A 26,733-nucleotide genomic window follows, 5' to 3' on the forward strand; every position below is an offset into this window, starting at 1 on the left:
TTCAACCTAAGCAATATATATATATATATATATATAATATGTACCTGGTGACTCCAGACACTGGACTCTTTGGGAACAAAGTTATCTAGAGCATCCTGAACCTCTGGGTCTGTTGGGATCAGCAGCAGCAGCTTACGTACACGCAGAGTTATCCTGGAATACACACACACAGAACGTTATACATTTTTGACCATTCGGGAGTCAGGTTCAGATCCTCAAATCAAATCAAATCGATCCTTGGGGTATCTGCGTGAGTAACTCACCGTGGTTCGTCCAGGTTGGCCAGCTGGTAGAGCATCTCAAACACATTACACACCAATGCCATGACAACACCTGGAAGGGACTTCTCCTACACAAACATACACCGTTAGCACATAATCCAACTCAAACATGAACTCAATGTGTTTGCATATACATGGGCGCGCATGTGTGTGGTGTACCTGTTCCATAGCATAAGCTGAGTTGAAGACAGCGGAGCTGGAGGAGGAAGCGGAGACAGAGGACTCTGAGCTGCCACCAGAGGGTGTCCCTGTGCCAGAGCTCTTCACTGTCAGAGACTGCTCATCACTGAACCCCAGCTGGGACAGCAGCTTCTGGTCCCGGTTCATAGTCAACTACAGACAGAGAGAGAGAGTTACACAAAACACACACATATAGTTACATATGATACACAGTCAAACACACACACACACCCCACACCCATCTTTTGGCTTACAGAGACACAAATAATACACTCACCACGCTGTCGTTGGCAAAGATCTGAACGTTGTCGACTGGACAGTTGAGATGCTCAGCAATCTTCCAGCGGATGCTGCCTATAGTCTCGTTACTGTGGGCCTCCAAGGTGAAGGTGTCTTTGGTGGACTCATAGGTGACATGTAGAGAGACAGGGTGGCCATTGAACGACGCTCCGTGAGGTAAAATGGTACGAGGCACAGAATACAGGTCCTACACATAGAAACAGAGTCATCTTTTCATGTGTTCATCTCGTTCTTTCACCCGCCTTCTCATCACTCAAATGCAAATAGTTTGTAACTACAGGTGAATATGTTGAGGGTGAAAACCAGTTGAAATTGCTTGGTCAGTTTGATGTCAGAGCCAGAGAGAGGGGATTACCTCGATAGTGATGACATAACGCTCAGCCAATAGCAGCAGCCTCTCAATGATCACCAGCTTGGTGGACCTGGAAGGTGATTGGACAGACGTGGCTACAGTCGGCATGGTGGTGGCGGTCAGCATCTTGGTTGCCCTGGTAACAGCATGAGTCAACGTGGGCCCTCCTAGAGCTGAACTGGCTGCCTGAGAGAGAAAGAACAAGGCAAGGAGACTTAATTTCATCAAGTCAGTAAGCTTTTTTAGCATAGTATGTAATTATCTTATATAAGAAGTTGAACACATTCCATCTGATAGTTGTGATGAATGAAGAACTCACCTCCAGTCGTTTGTAACAATCAGCAATGAACTTCTTGTGTAAAGACACAGAATCCTACACAGACACAAAGAGTGAATACCAGAGACTGTAGTCCTGCTACACATAAACCCCCCCCCCCCCCCCCGACACACACACACACACACACACCTTCTTCATTTTGGGGTTGAGGTTGGTGTAGCTGTATGTGATGATTAGCTGTATGGCCTCGTTAGCGATCTCCTCATCAGGCGTTTCCATGGCGATACGCCAGATAAAGTCCATCCCAGCCAGGTCTAGTCGCTCCACACACTACACACACACACAAACAGGGTTAGGGTTTGTAAGTCCCACACATGATGCCACTACATGTAGTCGTGTGATAACATTTCATAAAATCCTTGAAAGTAACAAAAAATCTTATAGTTAACAGGTTACTAGTTATATCTTCTCCATTGGCAACCCTAGTGTGGAATGACTCACCAGTTGAGTCCCCTGGCGTTTCAAGCGATGGTCACACAAGTTGACATTCTCAAAGAAGGTCTTAAACAGATTAAAGCCTGAAATATCCCAAATAAAAAACACTGGTTAAAGCCACTATGTAAGCTCTACAGTGCATTCGGAAAGTAATCAGACATTTTGTTACGTTAGCCTTATTCTAAAATTGATTAAATTATATATATATTTTTCTCTTCAATCTACACACAATACCCCATATTTTAGAATAAGGCTGTAACATACCAAAATGTGGAAAAGGTCAAGGGGTCTGAATACTTTCCGAAGGCACTGTATATAATATTAAAAGAGCGGGCCATCAAAAATGCTAACAAAATAATATATCAATTGTGTGTTTCACCATTCATAGTAATCTCATAGGGCTCCAGTTTGAGGATCTTCTCTTTGAAGAGCTGCTGCTGAACATCACTCTCCAGATCATGCTGGCCCTTAGTGAACCACTCAAAACACATCTACACACACAGTTAAAGTTAGTGTATACATATAGATGGAGTAGACTATGTAATATAGAGTATGTAACACGTGTGTGTACCTCTCTGTCCAGCTCGCAGACTTCGGGTCCAGAGACCAGGCAGTCCCATAGTTCTTTGGCTCTGTTCCAGACCAGGTAGAGGCTGGCCTCCTGGAGGAAGAAGGCCAGGAACCTCAGGTGGCCATCTAGATACTGGAGGGGGAGGGAGAGTAAGTCAGGAACCAGCAAGGACTTCATGTGTTCATCTCACAGATATCAAAATCCTCAATCCATCATCCAGCATCTCAACCACATAAACTTCTACCAAAGCAAATCAGACAGACAGACAGGAGAGAGACAGACAGAACTGTACCTCCTGGTAGGTGTATCGTCCGTCCACTAGTGTGTGTCCGGTCAGTCCGTTGTTCCCAGCTGCAGACACCGCTAGTCGATGGCAGACCACCAGAGATCCTGTAATCAGTTTGACGATCTCAAAGTTCTTCTTCAAGTCCTGGATGATGCTCTGCTGGGGAAGCACATGTGCTATGAAGATGTGTCTGTGGCTTTGGATGTCTGTAATAGAGCCCGACCGATTTATCAGTTGACCGATACTGTCGGCCGATATTAGCCTTTTACCGATGTATTTGCATCAGCGTTTAATCCATTGAAAAGGACCGATATAAGATGTGGAGAAAACACTGTTCTTCATAGAAGTTGACGTTTTGTGCATTTCATTATTTGTACTGAAGATGTTGCTCTTTAAATAGCCATAAGCCTATATTGCCTTGGCACGCTACACTAAAAGCCAATTTATGCTTGATCCTGAAATGTATGGAGGGTGCGACACAACTACGGAGCCTCTGGAGACATACGGAGGCCAAATCCAGCTCCGTACCCCTTCGCCATGTCCCTCAAGTTTTATAACAATGTGGAGGGCTCCGTATGGCTCCACATTAACATGATTGGTTGATGGTAGTTGAAGGTGGGAGGTCTTCAATAAACAGAAAATCACTTCCTTAACAACTTCCTCCACAACAGCTCTGTGCTGCTCCGTGAAGCACAAGAAGTATGAATGCCTGACTTCTGCAGAGGCCGTATCACTGTAAATGCTGCAGGGCCAATGCAGACGTCGGATTGACCATGGAGCACCTTTTAGGACGGGACACTACCAATGGGTCAACTCTACTACACCAGTCAGAGGAGAGCAGGGTTGCCATGCCTGCGGTTTTACTACAAATTGGGTTACTTTCAAAACGATGTCGTGGGTGAAAATGAATTAAAAATAAATATTTCACTGTGACCTGCTGCTGCTCACTATCAGGTCGTAAGGCAGCCTGTTGCTGAGTGTGTTAGTGGTGGGGAGGGGGCGGAGGGGTGTGTGCATGTTGAGACTGAGCGCCGCAGCAGGCAGGAGTCACATGAGCAGCACGCTCGCATGTCATGACAACTTTTTACCAGTTGTAGGTAGATTGTCATTATGGAGACACATATTTCCAACCCTTTTTATATAAAACATCTTCATGTGCTAGATCTGAAATAAGGTGGCAACACACAGGAAAACGACTTTAGTCACGTTAGCTGACAATAATTATTATTTTGATGGAAAACTGAATTTAGCTTCTTACGTCAACCTTATGGAAAAAGGGTTTATTGGCCAAATGTGGCAAACTCTTCTCTTGCTGCAGGAAAAAGCAGGGAAAAACATTTTGGGCTAGTTTTCAGGCTTTGTGGGCAGGTTTTGAATACCTTGTGAACTAACTACTGTTTCTTAAAAGGTGCTCCATGGTCAATCCGACGTCTGCATTGGCCCTGCAGCATTTACAGTGATACGGCCTCTGCAGAAGTCAGGGCATTCATACTTCTACAGCACATTAGATCAATTCGATCGGAAGTGGTTTAAACTGCACTCTAATGTCGACTTTGCTTATGGAAAACCATATCAAGTGAAGGGTTTTATGCATGCTCCGTTCTTGGGTCTCGAGTGCTACACAATGAAACTGACATTGAATGTGGAGAGTGATAAATCTGATACATTCATTTCTATGCCATGTTTTATTTTATTATTTTGACTTAACTAGGCAAGTCAGTTAAGAACAAATTCTTATTTACAATGACGGCTTACCCCTGCCAAACCGTAACCTGCACAACGCTGGGACAATTGTGCCCTATGGGACTCCCAATCACGGCCGGTTGTGATACAATAGCCTGCTGGAGGAGGCTACTGAGGATGTGACACAGCCTGGAATCGAACCAGGGTCTGTAGCGATGCCTCTAGCACTGAGATGCAGTGCCTTAGACCGCTGCACCACTCGGGAGGCTATGTTGAAGAGATGACGATATCACTGGAGTCGTTGCAAACCAATGTGCCACTTTGTGTAGCCCACCTGGAGCTGGCAAACTGACTTAATAAATAGCCTTTAACTTATTGTTGTTGTGGCCTTGTGTTATTATGCAATTATTAATTGCCATGTTTAGTTAATGAAATTGGAAGTTATCAATTGTGATCATGGGTCACAATTCTATCACAACTGCAGATCAGCTGTTGTTACAATGCATTAGAGGTAAATCAGTCAGATTAGGCTACAGGTAAACATAAAAAATACAAATATTTTTTAAAACAATGGCTGTTGACAAGCCTTTTCAGTTCATATTCATATTATTAATATACGATTTAGTGATTGAAGACCCCATCCTCAGTAGCCTCCTCCAGCAGGCTATTGGGCAACAGAAGCACTTCTTACCTCAAAATCACCTCGCTATTCATGTTAAATACATTAGTCTGTCAATATGAATGAAGCAAGCTGCTAAATCGTTCATCTTACATCTTGCCTAAGCTAATGTTGGTCATCAGGGGCTATAGGCTACCTGCAATTAGCATAACTAAACCAAGTTGAATTACAATCATGAACCCTGATTTTAGTAGGCCTAGCCTATGCCTATTGAAATCATAAGTCAACCTTGCAAATAGGCCATTTATAACGGTTTGTAGTCTTAACATCTCACCCATAATAACAGCACAATTGTCAGAAAATAGCCAAACATTATTTTGAAAAGTGTTTTTTGAACAGAGATTTTGAGATCCTGTCAAACTTTCATCCCTCAAACTCTCCGGTTGGATTTATCTATTGTTATGGACATGCACAAAAGGGATTTTTTTACAATTATAAACTGGGTTGTTCGAGCCCCGAATGCTGATTGGCTGAAAGCCATGGTATATCAGACCGTATATCATGGGTATGACAAAACATTTATTTGTACCCCTCTAATTACATTGGTAACCAGTTTATAATAGCAATAAGGCACCTTGGGGGTTTGTGGTTATGGCCAATATACCACGGCTAAGGGCTGTGTCCAGGCACTTTGTGGTGCGTCGTGCATAAGAGCAGCCCTTAGCCGTGGTATATTGTTCATATACCACACCCCCTCGGGCCTTATCGCTTAATCATAGCAGTCAAACAAGTTAAATCAACATCCATTGATGGAAAACATCTGGCGAGTTTAATAGGGGCAAATCATCTTCTCTCTTGCGGCATATTCAAATTCCATTATTAGTCACGTTAGCTGACTATTATTTTGATGGAAAACTGAATTTTGCTTCTTACGTCGTTACGTCAACCTTATGGAAACGGTTTATTGGCCAAATGTGGCAAACTCCTCTCTTGCTGCAGGAAAAAGCAGGAACATTTGTTGGGGGCTAGTTTTCAGGCTTTGTGGGCAGGTTGAGTAGTCATTGGGTTAGAAATTTTAGCTATACCTGGCAACCCGGGAGGAGAGTGAACTAACTACTGTTTCTATGGTGAGTGCGGAGTAAAGTGCCAAAAATGCACACGGCCATATACTGTAACGTATAGTGTCATGAAACAACCATTGATGCTTTGCCCAAATGTAAAGTAAGTGCGGTTACAGCCCTTTAGTGAAGCCAGTGAAATCTGGGGTGTTATATTTTCTCATTGTGAAGGTTATTCCTCAACCACTGTCATTCAAATGTTTTCAGAGACACAGACAAAAATACCTTTACAGGAAACAAAGTAGAACTTCGTAGCTTCGTTTTGATGTATTGCCACTTGATAGGGACTGGTTCAAATTCACGTTTCGCCAATCATCACCCCCATTTCCATGTCGTAGCTACGTTTTGATGTATTGCCACTTGATAGGGACTGGTTCAAATTCACGTTTCGCCAATCATCACCCCCATTTCCATGTCGTAGCTTCGTTTTGATGTATTGCCACTTGATAGGGACTGGTTCAAATTCACGTTTCGCCAATCATCACCCCCATTTCCATGTCGTAGCTTCGTTTTGATGTATTGCCACTTGATAGGGACTGGTTCAAATTCACGTTTCGCCAATCATCACCCCCATTTCCATGTCGTAGCTACGTTTTGATGTATTGCCACTTGATAGGGACTGGTTCAAATTCACGTTTCGCCAATCATCACCCCCATGTCCGTGTCGTAGCTTCGTTTTGATGTATTGCCACTTGATAGGGACTGGTTCAAATTCACGTTTCGCCAATCATCACCCCCATTTCCATGTCGTAGCTTCGTTTTGATGTATTGCCACTTGATAGGGACTGGTTCAAATTCACGTTTCGCCAATCATCACCCCCATTTCCATGACGTAGCTACGTTTTGATGTATTGCCACTTGATAGGGACTGGTTCAAATTCACGTTTCACCAATCATCACCCCCATTTCCATGACGTGTGCTAACTAGCTAACTAGCTGTGCGAGAGAGTAGTTGACGCCGTTCACGGAGGGTTAGTGCTATCCAGAATCCTTGGGACCCTAACCCAAACCTTAGCGTAACCATTTGTAGGGAACGTCCCACAGATTCCAGATAGCACTAAGGCAACACTTGGTGCGAGAGGCAGCGCTGTGCCAGCGGGTCATTTTAAATACATTACGTTAATGTGCTGTATTCATGTATTTGTAATGCTGTCGACTGCTGACATCTTGGACAAGTGCTCTAGGGGGTGAGGGGTAATGTGTGTGTGAGTGTGTACCTTGTCCTGTTTCTGGTAGGTCTGTTTGATGAAGGAGCGCGTGATCTCATGGAGCTGCCGCAGAGCTGGAACCACCCAGACCGCCTGGGGACTGCCCTGTTGAGAAGACTACATGCACACACACAGGTTAGACACTAGATGAGTAGCACCCCCAGCACCCCCGCCCCCACCGGGCATCTACTACCCCACAATGTTTGTTGCCACCCCCACTTTTGTTTAGAAATCACCATCACACACTAATTCATTTGTTAGAGCTTGCAATGTATCAATATTTATCTTAAAACATTTGCTATGACATAGCCAATGAATATAAGCAGTTGTCACAAAATATATATTTAAAACTACATGGACACCCCTTTAAATTAGTGCATTCAGCTATTTCAGCCACACCCATTGCTGACAGGTGTATAAAATCGAGCACACAGCCATGCAATCTCCATAGACAAATATTGTAGAATGGCCCATACTGAAGTGCTCAGTGAATTTCAACGTGGCACGGTCATAGGATGCCACCTTCCCAACAAGTCAGTTCGTCAAATTTCTGCCTTGCGGCCCCGGTCAACTGTAAGTGCTCTTATTGTGAAGTAGAAATGTTTAGGAGCAACAACGGTTCAGCCACGATGTGGTATGCCACATAAGCTCACAGAATGGGACCGCCGAATGCTGAAGCGAGTAAAAATTGTTTGTCCTCGGTTGCAACACTCACCACCGAGTTCCAAACTGCCTCTGGAAGCACTGTCAGTCGGGAGCTTCATGAAAATGGGTTTCCATGGTCAAGCTGCCGCACACAAGCCTAAGATCACCATGTGCAATCCCAAGCGTCAGCTGGCGTGGTGTAATGCTCACCACCATTGGACTGGAGCTGGAGAACACAACCTGCTCCAATGCATAGTCCCAATTGTAAAGTTTGGTGGAGGAGGAATAATGGTCTGGGGCTATTTTTCATGGTTCAGGCCCCTTAGTTCCAGTGAAGGAAAATCTTAAAGCTAAAGCATACGATGACATTCTAGACAATTCTGTGTTTCCAACTTTGTGGCAACAGTTTGTGGAAGGCCATTTCCTGTTTCAGCATGCCAATTCCCCCGTTCACAAAGCGAGGTCCATACAGAAATGGGTTGTCGAGATCGATGTGGAAGAACTTGACTGGCCTGCACACAGCCCTGACCTCAACCCCATCTAACACCTTTGGGATGAATTGGACCGCCGACTGCGAGTCAGGCCTAATCGCACAACATCAGTGCCCGACCTCAGTAACGCTCGTGGCTGAATGGAAGCAAGTCCCCGCAGCAATGTTCCAACATCTAGTGGAAAGTCTCCCAGAAGAGTGGAGGCTGTTATAGCAGCAAAGGGGGGACCAACTCCATATTAATGCCCATGATTTTGGAATGAGATGTTCGACGAGCAGGTGTCCACATACTATTGGTCATGTAGTGTGGGAGTGTTCCAGCATGTCAGAATAGTTTTTCTGTGGGAGAGAATGAACTCAGAAGCTGGAGATGATTAAGAGGGGAAATCAATATCCTCAAAGCTGAGGAAGGACTGAGTCAGAGTTGACCAACACTTGACACACACACAAAACAAATACAAGTCTCTTCACACAGAAAGACATGGAGACATGTCCACACGTGCACATACATACTGCATATTCACACAGCAAGGCACGTGCACACACATAATACTATAACCCTTGAAACAATCACAATGGCAAACATTGAATAGCCTTTTTCTGATGCAAATGCTACCCCAACGTGAAGACTGTCTGCTAGAACTCATGACGTATTGACTTTAGAATCAACTAGATGTGCTGTCAGGCCAGAACTTCTCTGCAGGCTTCACTAAACACATTCCAATTTGAATAAAACAAAGGCATTCCTTCCTCCTCTCCTTTGTGACTGCTGAGGAGGATAAAGCAAGGTGTCTAATAGTACAGGGACATTGTCTTTCTCCGTCTCCCCCCCACAGGCTGTTGTCGTCCAGTTTGTTGTGTTCTGTGAGGCTGCACACCCTGCCTGGTAAGCATGATGTGACAGAGGAACTGACAAGCTTGAGAACAAGGGAATGAACTGTGTGTGTGTGACTAAGGTGTAAAGGAAAACAACGACTGGAGAATGTGAAACAACATTAATGCCCATGATTTTGCAATGAGATGTTCAACGAGCAGGTGTCCACATATTTTCTGAAGGTAGAAAGAATGTTATTTGAGCAAAACATGAACCAGCTATTCATAATGTCTGAATGGATTTTCTGACTGATGCAAGGTACCCTTGGATCGGTTTGAGGTTCTATGGACCGATGCACTCAGATCTTAAACATTTGTGTATCGGTGAGTCGTTACATTCCTACTATACATGCACATCACTTATCCAATAACTCACCCCTCACACCTTGACTCACACACATACCCCTTACAACCTCAATGAAGACTGGCCCAACCCACAGAGAATTAGACACCCACTGTAGTACTGGAACAGCTCTTTAAAATCAACAATACAGCAATCATTCAGTTACAAATCAACCCCCCCCCCCCCCCCCCCCAATCCAGCCCTCCTCCAGGATTGGTTGGTGTGAGCAGTGAGAAGATTGTAGGTGAATGCTGATTGGTCATTAGAGTTTTAAGGAGAGGGGCTTCTCTTACTTTGGCCAATGAGTTTTCTTTGGCTTTCTTCTTGCCCCAGGAGCCAGTAAGAAATGAGGTCTGAATGTCGCTGGTTTTACCCTCCTCCTCAGTCTGAGTCTATAAACATAAACTGGCTTATTCAGGTTGTGTGTGTGTTCAATTGATATAAAACTTGAACTCGAAAGCTGTGAGTGACATAGCGCTTCAACCTTAAGAGAAAGTGTGTGTGTTTCTCACCTTCTTGATGTCCTCTATACATTTGATGATGTAGCAGCGTTTGACAGTCTCCTTCACAGCGTACGCGTCAGTGAGGATGGCCAGGTGTTCCTCAGACGCCTGCTGTACCAGGGAGGTGGGCAGGGTTGGCAGGTGGGCTAACTCCCACAGCACCTCCAGCACCTTCCCTGTGGTGGCCTCAGAGCGGGCCTCTCTACCGATCCTCCCAATCAGACTGAGCAGCTTCTGCCTCACACGGTCACTCTCTACCTCCCAGCTCTGGAACACACACACACACACACACACACACACACACACACACACACACACACACACACACACACACACACACACACACGTTACACCCAATCATTACTAACACATACAAACACACACAATTTACTGTCCCACAGAAACGTTCCTAAGCACACATACAGACCTTCTGTATAAGGACAAACAGGTGGCTGAGCTGCTCGAAGTTGAACTTGACGGCAGCCGCAGCCATGATGGTGTGGATGTTCTCAATCACCGTGGACGACTGTCCTGCCTGTATCATCCAGATCTTAGAGAGCTCGTCCAGAGACAGTTTACTGCCCAGCAACTCAATGATGCCTTTTATTCGATCACAATACTGGGCCTGGTCTATGTTACCTGGAATACACACTCCACAGTTATATTACTGGTTTGTTACCTGGAATACACAGTCCACAGTTATATTACTGGTCTATGTTACCTGGAATACACACTCCACAGTTATATTACTGGTCTATGTTACCTGGAATACACACTCCACAGTTATATTACTGGTCTATGTTACCTGGAATACACACTCCACAGTTATATTACTGGTCTATGTTACCTGGAATACACACTCCACAGTTATATTACTGGTCTATGTTACCTGGAATACACACTCCACAGTTATATTACTGGTCTATGTTACCTGGAATACACACTCCACAGTTATATTACTGGTCTATGTTACCTGGAATACACACTCCACAGTTATATTACTGGTCTATGTTACCTGGAATACACACTCCACAGTTATATTACTGGTCTATGTTACCTGGAATACACACTCCACAGTTATATTACTGGTCTATGTTACCTGGAATACACACTCCACAGTTATATTACTGGTCTATGTTACCTGGAATACACACTCCACAGTTATATTACTGGTCTATGTTACCTGGAATACACACTCCACAGTTATATTACTGGTCTATGTTACCTGGAATACACACTCCACAGTTATATTACTGGTCTATGTTACCTGGAATACACACTCCACAGTTATATTACTGGTCTATGTTACCTGGAATACACACTCCACAGTTATATTACTGGTCTATGTTACCTGGAATACACACTCCACAGTTATATTACTGGTCTATGTTACCTGGAATACACACTCCACAGTTATATTACTGGTCTATGTTACCTGGAATACACACTCCACAGTTATATTACTGGTCTATGTTACCTGGAATACACACTCCACAGTTATATTACTGGTCTATGTTACCTGGAATACACACTCCACAGTTATATTACTGGTCTATGTTACCTGGAATACACACTCCACAGTTATATTACTGGTCTATGTTACCTGGAATACACACTCCACAGTTATATTACTGGTCTATGTTACCTGGAATACACACTCCACAGTTATATTACTGGTCTATGTTACCTGGAATCACTAGTCAAGATAATAGAATAACATAAATAGTAATAATATGTTGTTCCATTGCTAACATTAACATCGTCTTTACCCTCCAGTGCTATTGAGAGGACAGAGTTTTCCACCAGCCAGTCCAGCAGTCTGTCTGTGTCAATGGCATTCTTCACCGTCTTAGACACAGTACTCTCCTCGATCAGCTTAGTCACCTAGACACACAAACACATTTTATACGGTTTATATAACAAGAAACGTCCACATGCAGAGTAACATAATAATAAGGAGAGCGGTTTGACCTCTAACTCTTGACATTGTAACCCCTGACCTCTCACCTCTTTGAGGGAGTTCATTTTGGTGGAAAAGTGAGGAGTCTTCAACATGCGTAGCAGAGTGTCCAGGCGTAGGTCGTCCACAACAGTTACCAGGGCAGTCTGGAATCTCATACACAGCAGCTTGATGGCCGACAGCAGCTCTGGGATGCTCACCAGCCTCTACAGGAGGTGAGGGGAATATAAATGATGAGCCATCACCTTACACTGCGTTCATAGGAAACTCTGAACAGTCAGTCTGGCAAACAAAGAGTTGCTTCAGACATGGAAGCGCATAATGAACGATTTCGGACGTTGGACACTTATATTTCTAAAGTTTCCGGGAGCTTTCCTGGCTATGTAGAACAGGGCATTGTGGGTATATAGAGCAGGGGGTATTGTGGTACCTTGTCTTTGAGATCTTTCTCCTCAAGGTTCTGAACGTAGGTGATCATCTTATGGATAACAGGATCCAACATGGGCTACAAACACAAATGTAATTATTTGCCTCATTAACTAATCAACAATGCTGAGGATGTAACATTTGACGCATGTTGGAGGAAAAGATGTTACCTGCACAAGGCTGGAGTTGAGGTATTCTGCACACACAGCTAGAGGCTGGACCAGAGCAGACACACACTGCAGAGACACACACAGTTACATACACACATACTCTCAAAAACCAGAGTGGTCGTCTCCCACGGGCGAGGGGGTGGGGGGCTTGGGCAGCTGCATTCTCCAGTGCCAGAGAGAGATTAACATGCTAATGGTGGAGATCATCTGGGCTGTGAGAGGGATCAAATGTGTGTGTGGTTCCGGTTAGGATCCTCAAAAGGAGCGATTCACACAAGGAGGCCTAAGAGTAGGCACACAACGGAGCATTTATCTGAGCGAGGCTTCAGGACTGTGTGTGTTTGTGTTTGTGTGTGTGTGTGTGTGTCCTTACCCCAATCTCTATCTCCTCTGTATTGAGTTTAGCCTGGATAGCAGTGAACCCTCCCATCTCTCCAAACTAGAGAGAGAGCAAGAAAAAAAGGACATGAAGAGAGAAACACAGTCACATCACTAAATACAGCAACAACACTGAACTATCACCGATATGTGTGTGTGTAGGTGGGGCTTACCAGATTGACCAAGTCTACCAGCCAGCCATGAGGCTCCTGTAGAAACAAAGGCACACATACATAGGTGATCAGTCAGTCATGTTTTTGTCCTAGAGCAACAACCATGTGACCTCACCTTCTGGTAGTTGTTGCTAGGCGAAACAGCGAACATGGCTTCCTCTCCAAACACCTCGCTCCAGTTCCTCTGACACGCCTTCATACGGTTCTTAAAGTGGTACTCATTGTCTGGGTTAAAGGCCTACACACAGAGACAGAGAGGTTATCCTTTGTAAGGGTGGTGTGATGTGATGGAGTAGCATGTGTGTACTATATGTAACAGGTGTGTGTATACCCACCATAGCCAGTACTCCCATTAGCCCAACAGGTATGGGTTCCTGTTTGACCCTCTCAGCCACCAGTTCCACCAGTAACATCAACATGTTATAGATCCCCTCATGGATCTCTGTCCCCCACTTATGGACCGCACTACTGGTCAGGAGCTACAAGAAGGGAGAGAGCGAGGGCAGGAGGAAGTAGAGTCAGTGAAAGCGGCAAAATTACACTAAACAGTCCTGTTAAAAAAGTATTCCTTTCTTGAAACTGGTGTTATAAACAGGTTATACAGCGCTCACTCATAAGTGTTATGTTTATTCACACACACACACCTCGTCTTCTTAAAGGTTCAAGCATGCACACACACACACACACACACGACTCACCTTCTTAAAGGCCTCGTGCATACACCGGTCCATAAACCGCTTACAGTTCTCATCTGCATCTGCCAGACCTGAGAGACAGAAAGTGAGCAGAGGAGAAAGCGAGAGAGACTGTAGTTATTGTTTGACAACTGGGTGCAAAATAATAATGTGTGAAAAGCATTCAACAGGGACATGACACAAAACCCACACAATCACTCTCTCTTACCGTGTTTGGCTAAGCAGGTGGCTGCGACCAGACATTTGCCCAGTGACTCCTCTCTCTTGTAGGGGATGGACCAGTGGTCAGTGAACACTCTGCTCTCCAGTTCATACAGGTTAGTGGTGGGGAACTCCATACTGCCCCCAGAACAGTTCCCATTCTCATCATTACTCCTCTGAAACACAAACACTTTATAGTTCTACTGTACTTCTGATGCTTTATGACAGTGTCAACAGGAGGATGGAGAGGAGGGTGTGTGTGTGTGTTCTGCCCATTCAGTAATGCATACCAATATATGATGGATGGAAGGAGAGAGAGAGAAGCGTCAGGTTTCAGCCCTCCTCCTTCATAGAAAGAAGTGGAGCGTTAAAGTCTGGATGGAGGGAGTCATGGAGATGAGCTTTTCTCTAAGACGCAAAGGTCAACAGGCAAACATTCCACGGTTGGGAAGCACCTACCAATCAGAAACCTCCGAACAGCACAGTCCAATCAGATACCTCTGAGGTTAAGACAGTATGGACAACTGTTGACCTACCACTTACAGAATAACTGTGGCTTAACAAGTGGCCAGTTTCCCAGACTGAGTCAACTCCAGGATCACTAAGCATGTTTATAGGAGAATCTCCATAGAATTATGTTTTAGTCTAGAAATAAACTAATCTGGGTTCATAGATAGAAAAACAGCTCCAGGTAGTAACTTGCTGCTGCTGATCCAATAGACAGTTAGCACTGTTTCCTGTCAGCATTAGGCATATTAACACAGTAATGATAACAGGACTAGTGTTGTTTTCCTGCATGAGGAGAAGGGGAGGACTGGAGCTCTGGGCTTCTCTCAGGGGGACAGGGTGTGGTGTCTGTGTCTTTCCGGTGTGTGTGTTTTTATGTGTGTGTGTGTGTGTTGCACAGGACAGATAAGTAACTGAGCCCCTAGTATGTCTGGCATATGAGACTGCAGGGCTGTGTGTGTGTGTGTAGAGCTATAATTAGGATGGGAACGCAGGGCCACAGACCTGTGACATGCATCCTAAGGCACAAACAGCAGAGACACATAACAAGCTGGAGAGGATGGAGGATAAATAATGGGATAGAGGGAGGGAGGGTGTCTTCTTTTAACCTGGATGGACACGTTTAATTTAAAAATAAAACAAGGCTGCTTTGATGTCACAGTGCACTGTTCCTGGAAAATGGGGTACATTTAAAAACATTTCGCAACACTGTGCCCTACTGAATGCAACCCTGGTGTCGTGTTTCTTCTTAGGGATCACTTGTCTTCAGCACCTCAACATCCCACTAAATCAACAACACCAGACACACCCTGGTGAGCAACGTCACCCTACACACCATTTCCCACAGCGATGAAGACATCTGACATGATCTACTGTGTGTAGCGAACAGAGACGTACCCACCCAAACCCTAGAGAGATACACACCTGGTGGCCGCTACACATTAGGCTTCCTCTCCACCTCGTCCTTCAACAATCCTCCCCTAGATTAATCTGTACTACAGTGGCTTCCTCTCCTCTCCTTCCTTTCAATAGTCTACTGAGCCATTAACTCCTTCATTAGCACTTATCTGAGCGAACTGGAATAGTGAGAGCCAATACCATTCACCTTCATCAGTCCAGTTTGGAAATAAAATTATTTGCAAAACTGCATCTCCAGGTGTGCATTCTCAATGCACGGCATTTACGGAGTGAAAACAGACAACTGTTGACTTGCTGTTGAAGCAAGCCCCCCCCCCCCCCCCCCCATCTATTCTGTACATGATTGACAGCTGTCCTCCAGCTGTCCTCCATCTGAGTTCATCACACGACAAGTGTGTCAAACAACCAATCAAATGAAGTCATAATTGATGAAACAGTGATATTGTATATGATACTGAATCAATGCACTAGATGCAAAACTCTAGTGATCCATTGAGATTCATAAATGCATGGTGATGTGTCGAATCAGCATGTATTTTGACTAGATAGCTGCTTATAGAACAGCGCTGACATAGATAGCTAGTTGTCTTTGCAGGCATTGTAATGTTAATGTTTAGAAAATAGCTAGCGGGAAACACTTGATGCTAGCTGGCTAAGACTGCAGCTATGCTGGTGCTTTTCCAGAAGATAAAGAGTGGAGACAGAGTGGAGACAGACAGGAGACAGACAGGAGACAGAGTGGAGACAGACAGGAGACAGAGTGGAGACAGAGTGGAGACAGACAGGAGACAGAGTGGAGACAGAGTGGACTACCTGCGCCAATTAGATACAGGGCCTTCAGAAAGTCTTCACTCCCCTTGACTTTTTACACATTTTGTTGTGTTACAGCCTGAATTTAAAATGAATTCAATTGAGATATTTGGTCACTGGCCTACACCCAATAGCCCATAACATTATTTTTGAATGACTACCTCATCTCTGTACCCCACACAGTTGAGCAGTGAATTTCAAACAGATTCAACCACAAAGATCAGGGAGGTTTTCTAATGCCTCGCAAGCTAGAACACGTATTGGTATGTGGGTAAAAAAAAATCTGATATTGAATTGAGCATGATGAAGTTACTAATTACACTTTGGATGATGTATCAATACACCCAATCACTACAAAAACGTCTTTCCTAGCTCAGTTGCCGGAGAGGAAAGAAACTGCTCAGGGATTACACAACAAGGCCAATGGTGACATTACAACAGTTAGTTTAATGACTGTAATATGAGAAAACTGAGGATGGATCAACAACATTGTAGTTACTCCACAATAGTAACCTAATGACAGAGTAAAAAGACGGAAGCCTGTACAGAATAAAAATATTTAATTTATTTAACCTTTATTTAACTAGGAAAGTCAGTTAAGAACAAATTCTTATTTACATTGACGGCCTACGAATTCTGTTTGCAATAAAGGCACTAAAGTAAAACTGTAGAAAATGTGGCAAAGAAATTGACTTTTTGTCCTGAATACAAAGTGCTATGTTTGGGGCAAGTCCAACAGAACACGTCACTGAGTACCACTCTTGGGTATGCTTTTCATCGGCAAGGTCTAGGGAGTATATTTTAAGAATAAATGGAAACGGGCTAGGTCTAAGCACAGGCAAATTCCTAGAGGAAAACCTGGTTCAGTCTGCTTTCCAACAGACACTAAAATTCCCCTTTCAGCAGGACAATAACCAAATATACACTGGAGTTGTTTACCAAGATGACATTGAATGTTCCTAAGTCGCCTAGTTACAGTTTTGACTTAAATAAAATTGAAAATCTACGACAATTTTTTAAAATAGCTGTCCAGCAATGATCAACAACCAACTTGACAGAGCTTGAAAAATGTTGTACAATCCAGGTGTGCAAAGCTCTTAAAGACTTACCCAGAAAGACTGATATCTGTAGTCGCTGCCAAAGGTGATTCTAACATGTATTGACTCAGGGTTGTGAATACTTAAATTACATATTTCTGTATTTCATTTTCAATAAATTAGCAAACATTTCTAAAAACGTGTAGGAAAAAAAATATGAATCCATTTGGAATTCAGGCTGTAACACAAGAAAATGTGGAATAAGTCAAGAGGATGAATACTTTCTGAAGGCCTTGTATCTGCATCTCTGAAACAAAAAGGAAGCCACAAACCTGTTGTCACTGAAATATACTGTTGGCTGCAACTGTGTTAAAACGGGATAAAACAGTGCACAGTAAGTGTGTATTTTCAAATCATTTTGATGTGATATGAAAGTAGAGGGATTTATGTCTCTAGAACCATAATAGAGAATCTATTCACGTTTAGAGGGAGTATTTGTCTGTTGTGGCTTCCAGAGAAATGTCCCCTTTAAACAGAACATGGTCTAAGGAGTAACACTAGGCTCCTTTAATCCAATATTGGGTTAATCCCATTCCTGCATTGAGGTAAGTTTCCAACCCATATCTTGCGCCAGCTCCACCGTGTCTAAAGGCCAATTTATGTTTTATCCTGCAATGCAGTCCGGAGGCTCCATACGGAGGGTGTGACGCAATTGCGGAGCATCCAGAGGCTTGCGAAGGCCAAAATGAGCTCAAAATGATGCCATGCGCCTCCCAAATTTTGTAACAATGAGGGGGGTCTGTATAGCTCCGCATTGACATGATTGGTAGACGGTAGGTGGGGGCGGTTTATACTATATAACACAAACTCACTTCCTTGACAGCAAACATGGAGAACTTTGACAACAGGATATCATAACAAGTTCACAAATAACAAGAGATCTTTATGATACCTCATGTAGGGATTTTAAAGACATGAAAATGAGTGAACTCCTGGAAAGAGATCGGGAGGTAATGGGAATAGTTGCGGTAAAGAGGTCAATGGAATGTAGACCGTGGGGATAGAACATTTACCAAATCTGATCTAACAAAGTGGATATTTGTCAAATTCGTCATGATTGATGCATTGTAACAGGCCCACAATATGATTACTAAATTCTGATTTGGATATATTTGGCTGTTATCGCTGCATAACATTTAGAAGTTGCCTCTTTTCAGGTTTAGAAAAAGTGACTGCTAAATGTTGACTCCCATTTGTATAAGCTCGTAGCATAGCTAGCATACATTAAATCAGTCAAAGTAGTTTTTAACTGTAATGCAGTTGATTGCTGACATGAACATGTATTGAGGTTGACATCCATACAAGCATTATATTCGGATGTTTACCTCGACTGTGTGAAATACACATAAATAATAGCCTAATGTAGGCTAATTTTGCTGGGGGGGGCAATGGGGAGACTTGGGATGGAGAGGCAGGTGGGAAAACAGTGCTGTCTTTTTACCTCATGCCATCTTGGCTGAGCTCCTATTTTAACCACCGGGAAAGGGACTCCAACATCTCAGAAGAGGTCTTTTCGTCTAGCCAGTTGCTTGTAATTAGCTGGATGGTTGTAATGATTAGCCCTGAATCACTACGAGTGGTGCGGTGCAGACCAATTTATTGGGTGTGTATGACAGCTCCCCATAGCGCAAGAAGTATGACTGCTCTGACTTCTGTGGAGGACCCATCACAGTAAATGTTGTACCAATAAAATGTATTTATAAAGCACTTTTTACATTAGCAGATGTCATAAAATGCTGTACGGAAACACAGCCTAAAACCCCAAACAGCAAGCAATGCAGATGTAGAAGCACGGTGGCTAGGAAAACTCCCTAGAAAGGCAGGACCCTAGGAAGAAACCTAGAGGAATCAGGCTCTGAGGGGTGGCCAGTGCTCTTCTGGCAGTGCCAGGTGGAGATGGTACATGGCCATTGTATGGCCACTGCAGACATGGGATAAACCACGCATTTAAAGTGGAAATTACCACGTTTAAATACTTTGCAGATATGAAACAATCAGTCAATCATAACATCAGTCAAAAATATTTATTTTATGCTTTATGCTTCAAAACAAACTTTATAAGAGGTTTAAAAAATAGCTTTGATTTCGCTCAAACTTCCATGATGTACAGTAAGGCATTGTTGTTAATATAATTCACCAATACATTTCTTGGTAGTCCAAAAAATATTGCTATCAGGTTGTAAATCACAGCTGGCCTGGTACATCGTTTGCTGCCTCCACCCATTGGAGATGCACGGTTTCAATTAATCAATATTTTGAACAAAAACGGACGAGGCTGGGAATGTCAATACAATCAAACTAGCAAGGGCAATAATCACAAGTCATTCATATAGTGGCTAATAGGCTAGCGCATGTGTCAAAAACACGGATCGCGGGCCGAATAGGACAAACAAGTGAGTGAGTATAAATGAGTCAACAGTTGACTCATCTACTTTCTAAATTACAGCCTAATGCGCTCGCATCAGTGAATTCAACTTCAATTGCGCTGCTTTAGTGTGTCCCGTTTATAGCCCGTAGTACTATACTAAGCTAGTGTAGAGAATCATTGAACCATCTAAATATATTTTCCATAACCAAAAATAGAACAGATCTAACGCCTTTTAGACTTCCTTTCAAGTAGAATGTTAGATCTATAACTCACATTTCTATGTGAATTTGGTTAGGTCGTTACATATTGACACTACGTTTAAATGTTACAACAACCTATAGGTACATTTGCTATTTGGAGTTATGAAATACTTTTTGATTATGCACATCTGCAAGCAAAGCAGCAAAGGCTGGACAAATATGATTTATCTCTTCTTTTGTATTAATATGTTAAAATGCCACACATTTTTTTCTAATAAAACAATGACCAGTTTGGGTTGCAGTTGTATGTTTTTTTGTCAAATATGGCCCATGCGCTGATTGAGTTTGACACCACTGGGCTACCGTATTTATTTATGTAGCTAGCTACTTATTTAGCAAGCTAAAAACACAGAGCCTAACATTAGCTAGTTAGCTTCTGGGAGGATGTCATGTCATTGGCGGAGTGGGTGAGTGACCGACTTTTTCCCCCTCATATCGTTTTTCGGTGGCTAGAGCTGCAGGTGTCATTTGGTTAGATAGCAAGAAATGTGAATCACTTTGCTAGCTAGTTATGCTGAATTTGAACAACTTATCCACAGTTAGCATATCAAATGTATTTGTCATCAATCAAATGGGTGTTAAGGCAAGTTCCCATTCAGTTGTCAAAAAGTGGGTTGGGACAAGCATGCATTGGTAGGCACGTTTGAGGGTTTATCCAATGTTCCCTCATTTAGATTTGACCTCATCTCGCTCTAGCTAGCATTAGTTTTGATCTTGTTGTTGTTTATGTGCATAGGCAACTGAGGGAGAGATCCTACCTTTTCATGGTTTGATCAATAGGACTCTGAAGTTCCCAAGAGGACTCCTGTGTTATTTACGTATTTGCAGAAATTCATTCAGGTGTATTTTGTGGCTTTTGGCAAATGCGTTCTAATGATCTATAATCGTGCTGTTGTAACTTCATGTAAAGACAGTCCAGTTCAAAGTGAATGATGGCAGGCCTGTGTGGCAAATGGTTTATTTGCATATGGGCCTACTTGTAGCTCTGATTGGCTATGATGCACCGGTCTGTGTAAACTCTGGTCCTGGACAAGACAGATGTTTTTATTAGGTTTTATTTATTAATTCATTGTACAAATGCACAGCCGCATTCCATTCTATATTGCTATAGAATTTTCACAAACGTCTTACTATATTTGATTCCCAAACATTCTATGAATTTATGAACACTTAGATATGGTCATTTTCAAGTTCTCACTTGTCAGTTTTTTTTAAATGTAAAAAGGGGGTCATATTCTTCCTGGTGGGTGGGGGGGGGGGGTTATATTAACATATGGTATGAGATTTAATGTTGCTAAAACGCTGTCAGTTCCACTTTAATGTAACCATGACTGTGTTCCAACACCAGTGCTCATTGTAAACTAGCGTAAAGGTAGGGTCGGTATCTTCTGGCAAGCTGATGTTCAGACATTTAAACTTGTGGTTCTGACGGGTATGTGAGACATCAAGTTGTCAGTGAACTACACACCATTTAAAGAGCTTTGATTATAAAATGTTTAGCACAAAATGGCCATATCAGGTTAGCCACAGGCGGTTGCGAAATCGCACCGTCTCACTCTACTAGTACAGCTATATATCCAGCTAGCGTAGCTCCATTACAATCTGCTCAGCTGTATGCAGACGTGCATTTTCCCAAGAGTGCGGAGATCACCACATTCACTCTCTGCAGACCTTTATCGGCAACTATTGCAAAACACTAACTAGTTGTTTAAAGTAAACTAACCCGCTGGTTTGCACAATGTAGATTCGCGCAGCGACCATATCCCCTCCCCCAAGCGTTGGACTAGCTAACTACATACCAACAAGCTAGGCAAATCTACGTTCCTGATGTTGGTTATTGCACCCATTTTAAATATTGATCATCAAAATACTGAATTTGTAACTCAGCTAGCCGAGGTCTGTCGAATTTTGTAGCCCGAGATTGAGAAATTACGTCCCGCATGCCGCGGGTTTTCCCTCCCTATTTTGACAGCAAGGCATGAGTATAGCGCGCTATGGAATGCTATGAGCGAGCCCTTTCTCCCCATTTAGCCGGCATCGCTAGCTAGTAGCTTTGATGCTAACTAGCTTGGTGTTCTCGCTAACTAACGTAGCCAGCGAGCTACCATCTTCAGCCTTACCTCGCTCTCCACCACATCGTGGTAAGCGGGGGGTGGGTCGAACCCTCCAGTCCCAGTCCGCCCGGTGGTCTCCCCGTCTCCGCATGGGCCCGGGGCAGGGCCACTCTCCATCGGCTCATATCCATACCCAAGCCCGGGGCTTTCGTTGGTCAGGAGCGCCACAGCCTCGTTGATGTCGTTTTTCGCCAGGCGTAGCGCCTTGCGTATAGCCACAGGATCTGGGAAACCCATGCAGAGGAGGGTCGTCATGTGTTGCTCCTCTTCTGTCTCCATGGTTAGGTTGTGTGCGTCTCAGGCTAGCTAGAAACGGGGTGTAAAACAGCACAGCCCTGTAACCGTGCACGGCGCCATGTTTACAGTCACACACAGGCTGTCACGATGGTTCACTGGACGCTTCCTGTGTAGAGCGTCACCACCCTGACCCACCCATTACAAGACCAGAGGACAGAGGAGCCCTCTTTCCCCCTTTTTAGCCCAAAACATATAACGTAAGGTTGACTAACTCTGCAAACACTTGTCAAACTAACATGATTCACACCGATTCGAAGTGTTAATAATGCAAAATCATTACAGGCAAAACAGCATGGAAAGCTCGAGCTCACTAACGTTACACTCGAACAATCTGAAAACAATATAATATAAAACGATCAATCAATATGAATTGGAACACTATAGCTACATTCATCATGGTATTATTGTTTGTGTGGTGGTAAAGCACCTGTCAAGGAAAAGGGTGTGGCTCGAATTTGGAATTGTAGGGGGAGGAAAAGAATCAATGTCACGTGAAGCTCTGTATCATGTGACTGTAGTAGATGCAAAATGGCGGCCACGGGAGAGGAGGCTGCTGAGATGGACTGCATCTCAAGAGTTTCCTTGGCCCATCCCACCGTCCTCAGCCTGGGAGGGAGCTCAGAACCCCGGGGAGAGCCTGGCGAGACTGCCTCTGAGGGCCAGGAGGTTGTGACTGCGGCGCCCAAGAAGCCCATCAACAGCAGTGAGTGGTGCTTGCTAGCTAGCCCTTGTTCATGACTCTCAGTTCCATTACACATACGTAATTGGATTTAGGGGTCTTCGCTAAGAGCACATACGCTGGGTCTGAATTGTGTTTTTGCATTTACTTTTTGATGTGATATGAAAGCGTGATTTATATTTCGAGAAGCGTACTACAATTTAATTGATTCACGTTTAAAGATTGAGTTGGCTGCTTTGGCTTCAAGAGCAAATTTGCCCTCAAATGAACGAAAAGACCAATCCTAACTGCAAGTTGATGCGCTGTTTTAGTTATTGAAAGGAAGAAGATTAGCAACTTAGCTATCTAACTATGTTATAGCTCTGTGACTTTATCTGTCTGCTGAGATGAATTTGGTGTTAGTATCAACACATTAGAATGCAGTAGCCCTACTAAGGGAGTGGCAAATTCATCCTTCCTCCTTGGAGAACTTAGAGACCTGTTAGTTCAAATCTGAGTTAGTGGCCAGCAACATCAGGAGGTGGGATGTTTCTCAGAAATGAAAATGGTGTAACTACTATACGTCTGTGTGTAGGTGACGGTGGGGTGGAGACTGCAGAGGAGGCTGTAGAGCCAGCAGAGCCAGACATCAATGAACTCTGTACAGACATGTTCGATAAGATGGCCGTCTTCCTACAAGGAGAACTCACTGGTCTGAATATCTGTCTCCATTTGTTGTCTATACAGGCCTATATAGTCACATACTATATACTGTCTTGTCTTCAGGATAACAACAACTGTCATAAGAATCTCCTGTTGTGGAGAAAATGTCATTCTCATGCTCCCCTGTTTTCCTATTCCCAGGCACCTGTGAGGACTACCATCTACTGGAGAACATGAACAAGCTGACAAGTCTGAAGTACATGGAGATGAAAGACATCAGCATCAACATCAGCAGGAACCTGCAGGACCTCAACCATAAGTGTTTGTTTATTAGTCCTTCAGATGTGACAGGGATGAAATTCTTGTAGGTCTTTACGAAAACAAAGTATAACCTTAATTTAGCTGACTTTTTAAAAATGGTATTGTGTGTGTTGCAGACGCCAGCCTGCAGCCCTACTTAGACCAGATAAATCAAATAGAGGAACAAGTGTCTTCTCTGGAGCAGGCTGCTTACAAACTGGACACCTACTCCAAGAAGCTGGGTAACACACACACACGGCTGTGGAGAGACAGGCCGTATCGTCATATTGCAGGTCTATATTTATACCAGGGCTGTAAGGGGAGAAGAGACTACTGAGTTCCAGTGTGTAACCTTCACCAGACGGACTGAAGTGGTCGATAGAAATAAATATCTGTATTTTCATTCTGAGTTTCTAGGACATCTTTATTAGTCTCTATTGCAGATGTACTAATAATAGCCATGATCCAGTGTTCAGCTCAACATTAATGTTAGGGATGTGATTTAGCACAGCCTGAGAGCACCCTCTGCTATTTGAGTTTACCTCTCCACCCTGAGCTCCAACAGCAGAGAGCGCTAGCACACTGTCCCAAATCAATAGCTAAAAATACACTTCTCCTGTGTGTGACTAACTGCAGGAAGGTGAGTGAGTTCATCTCTTTTTCTGTCTCTCTGCAGAGGCCAAGTTCAAAAAACTGGAGAAGCGATGAGGATTATGGAAGGAGGAAGAGGGGTTACTGGTCCTCCTTCACCCAAGCTGTAAACCAAACCTAACATATACGATCTGAGGAAGCAGACCCACACCTCTACATCAGCCTGATATAGAGAGGAATGGGGCAGACTGGGGTTGGTCGGAGGAATATCCCAGATGTTACACCTAGCATTATAATTTTGGTTGGATCATTTAAGTTGCATCTTAATACCAGGTGTAGATGGCGCTTTGGGTAGTTTGTGTCCATATTCCTGTTAACATTCCAGGTCACTCTGTCAGTCCTGTCAAAATTGCTATTCACTTCCTGGATTTACTGAGTTTATCCTGAATTGTTCCCTGCTGGGTGCACACTACTGTAGAATCACCACCCTCCTAACCTAGAAGTTAGTTACACAGATGGCAACCAAATTCACTTTGACTGAAGGACATTAGCTTCTTTAAATGTTTTCCTGTGCTGCTGGCATCACTGAATTACTGAATGAACATGACAAAATTACCTTTGTTTTGTGTGAATACTACTGTCTCTTAAGATCGTCATACATGTGATTGTAGCTTGTGTAAAATGTATCATTTAAAAACATTAAATGTATTTTCAGTTCAAAGTTATCAAAGAACCTGTCATTTCACCAGCAGATGGCAGTGGTACTCCATGTTCATACTGCAATCCTGTGTGTTTGTTTGTAAGATTCGGGGTACATTTTATTAATCAGAGACAGTGTGATCTCCCAGAGAACATTTATTCACATGACATTTACACAGAAACATGCCCCGGAACCTAATCAACACACAGATTAAACCAGATTAGTCCTCACCATCCACACACAGACTACCACTGTAACCCAAACAACCAAACCCACATTCAGAACCCATCTAGAGCCCTAAACAACTACAGAAATAAAAATATATTTGTCACATGCTTTGTAAAAAGTGTACACTAACAGTGAAACCCTTACCTTCAGGTCCTTCTCAACAATGCAGAGAAAGATACAAGTAATAATAAATACACAATAAGTAATAACTTGGCTACATACACTGGGTACCGGTAGCGAGTCGATGTGCCGGGGTACAAGGTAGATATGTACATACAGTGCCTTCAGAAATTATTCCTAGCCCTTGACATATTCCACATTTTGTTGTGTTACAGCCAGAATTCAAAATGGATTTAAATCAAAACAATTCTTATGGTCAGACAGCCTTAGACTGACATCACCATTTTAAAGGTCTTCAGTTGATATTATCTAAAATGCTTAAAGTAGGGTTTATGTAACGTGCACTAGACCATTGCCATGCATAGCTATCTACCAGTGTAGCTGTTCCTGCCCTTAATTGTTTGCTACTGAGTTGGTTGTTCAGGTTTAAGCCAGGTGTGCTGCGTTAGATAACTCTTGTGTAGTTCACCCATGCTTTGTCTCCCTGGAGTAGATCTAGATCTTGATTTAGGATGTTGTAGACTCTCTTTCCTTCCACTAAGGGGACAGTTGGACTCCGTTTAAAACTGGAAAAAAGTGTAATCCCAATATATGTTTTAGTATTTAGGCCTAGTATTAGCTGCAGTAGTAACCCTATTGAGGGGCTGAGCTTTAGACTTGCCATCTTCTCTCATTTGTGTGAGTTTTCATATTCTTAATGTTGCTGTTATTGACAACTGTTTGAGACAAGCCATGTATCCTGAAATCCTGCATCTGTAATATATTAAAGTATTACTTAGTATCCTCCCCATTTCCACCTATCACCCCCTTGGCTACTCTGGGTCTACTATTCTACACAATACCATGTAATGACAAACTGGACACGTTTTTATAAC

The 26,733-nt window shown here is 43.3% G+C and overlaps 2 protein-coding genes across 5 annotated transcripts in view; one reads left to right on the forward strand and one right to left on the reverse strand.

Annotated features, from left to right (window-relative positions):
* LOC109902696 (ubiquitin carboxyl-terminal hydrolase 24) overlaps positions 1 to 23,039 on the reverse strand; it is a 49,688-nt gene extending 26,649 nt beyond the window's left edge. Inside the window, exons 1-26 of one of the 3 annotated variants that reach the window (XM_031785895.1) lie at positions 22,308 to 23,039; positions 14,235 to 14,403; positions 14,030 to 14,097; positions 13,667 to 13,810; positions 13,447 to 13,569; positions 13,332 to 13,367; positions 13,154 to 13,219; positions 12,781 to 12,846; positions 12,615 to 12,689; positions 12,232 to 12,390; positions 11,994 to 12,108; positions 10,652 to 10,863; positions 10,234 to 10,491; positions 10,015 to 10,113; positions 7,380 to 7,487; positions 2,749 to 2,898; positions 2,457 to 2,588; positions 2,265 to 2,376; positions 1,892 to 1,968; positions 1,580 to 1,720; positions 1,433 to 1,486; positions 1,117 to 1,299; positions 739 to 948; positions 441 to 614; positions 264 to 349; positions 45 to 153 (exon numbers count right to left, since the gene is read on the reverse strand). In XM_031785895.1, the coding sequence (XP_031641755.1) occupies positions 45 to 153; positions 264 to 349; positions 441 to 614; positions 739 to 948; positions 1,117 to 1,299; positions 1,433 to 1,486; positions 1,580 to 1,720; positions 1,892 to 1,968; positions 2,265 to 2,376; positions 2,457 to 2,588; positions 2,749 to 2,898; positions 7,380 to 7,487; positions 10,015 to 10,113; positions 10,234 to 10,491; positions 10,652 to 10,863; positions 11,994 to 12,108; positions 12,232 to 12,390; positions 12,615 to 12,689; positions 12,781 to 12,846; positions 13,154 to 13,219; positions 13,332 to 13,367; positions 13,447 to 13,569; positions 13,667 to 13,810; positions 14,030 to 14,097; positions 14,235 to 14,403; positions 22,308 to 22,580 (3,399 nt within the window). In that variant the 5' untranslated portion in view covers positions 22,581 to 23,039. Of the gene's footprint in view, positions 1 to 44; positions 154 to 263; positions 350 to 440; positions 615 to 738; positions 949 to 1,116; positions 1,300 to 1,432; positions 1,487 to 1,579; positions 1,721 to 1,891; positions 1,969 to 2,264; positions 2,377 to 2,456; positions 2,589 to 2,748; positions 2,902 to 7,379; positions 7,488 to 10,014; positions 10,114 to 10,233; positions 10,492 to 10,651; positions 10,864 to 11,993; positions 12,109 to 12,231; positions 12,391 to 12,614; positions 12,690 to 12,780; positions 12,847 to 13,153; positions 13,220 to 13,331; positions 13,368 to 13,446; positions 13,570 to 13,666; positions 13,811 to 14,029; positions 14,098 to 14,234; positions 14,404 to 22,307 lie in introns of all 3 variants that reach the window. The other 2 variants (XM_031785894.1, XM_031785896.1) reach the window with 2 other exon arrangements.
* Positions 20,479 to 25,535, forward strand: LOC109902695 (biogenesis of lysosome-related organelles complex-1 subunit 2). Of its 2 annotated transcripts, none has more exons than XM_020499277.2 (6): positions 20,479 to 20,594; positions 23,117 to 23,301; positions 23,852 to 23,968; positions 24,121 to 24,240; positions 24,357 to 24,512; positions 24,896 to 25,535. In XM_020499277.2, the coding sequence occupies exons 1-6, from the start codon at positions 20,572 to 20,574 to the stop codon at positions 24,925 to 24,927; spliced, it is 633 nt and encodes a 210-aa protein (XP_020354866.2). In that variant the 5' UTR covers positions 20,479 to 20,571; the 3' UTR covers positions 24,928 to 25,535. The 2 variants fall into 2 exon arrangements, with proteins under 2 accessions (XP_020354866.2, XP_020354867.2); XM_020499278.2 differs by having other exon boundaries at positions 20,482 to 20,594; positions 24,357 to 24,461.
* Positions 25,536 to 26,733: the final 1,198 nt, after the last annotated feature.

This window comes from Oncorhynchus kisutch, linkage group LG13, assembly GCF_002021735.2.
Source record: "Oncorhynchus kisutch isolate 150728-3 linkage group LG13, Okis_V2, whole genome shotgun sequence".
Taxonomy (NCBI): Eukaryota; Metazoa; Chordata; class Actinopteri; order Salmoniformes; family Salmonidae; genus Oncorhynchus; species Oncorhynchus kisutch.

What these genes read in the sequence shown, in the direction of transcription:
- LOC109902695 (XM_020499277.2), top strand. Translation starts at nt 20,572, where the DNA reads ATGTCATGTCATTGGCGGAGTGG. An exon ending in TCATGTCATTGGCGGAGTGG is followed by an intron (nt 20,595 to 23,116) that starts GTGAGTGACCGA and finishes ATGTGACTGTAG; the next exon opens with TAGATGCAAAATGGCGGCCA. An exon ending in CAAGAAGCCCATCAACAGCA is followed by an intron (nt 23,302 to 23,851) that starts GTGAGTGGTGCT and finishes GTCTGTGTGTAG; the next exon opens with GTGACGGTGGGGTGGAGACT.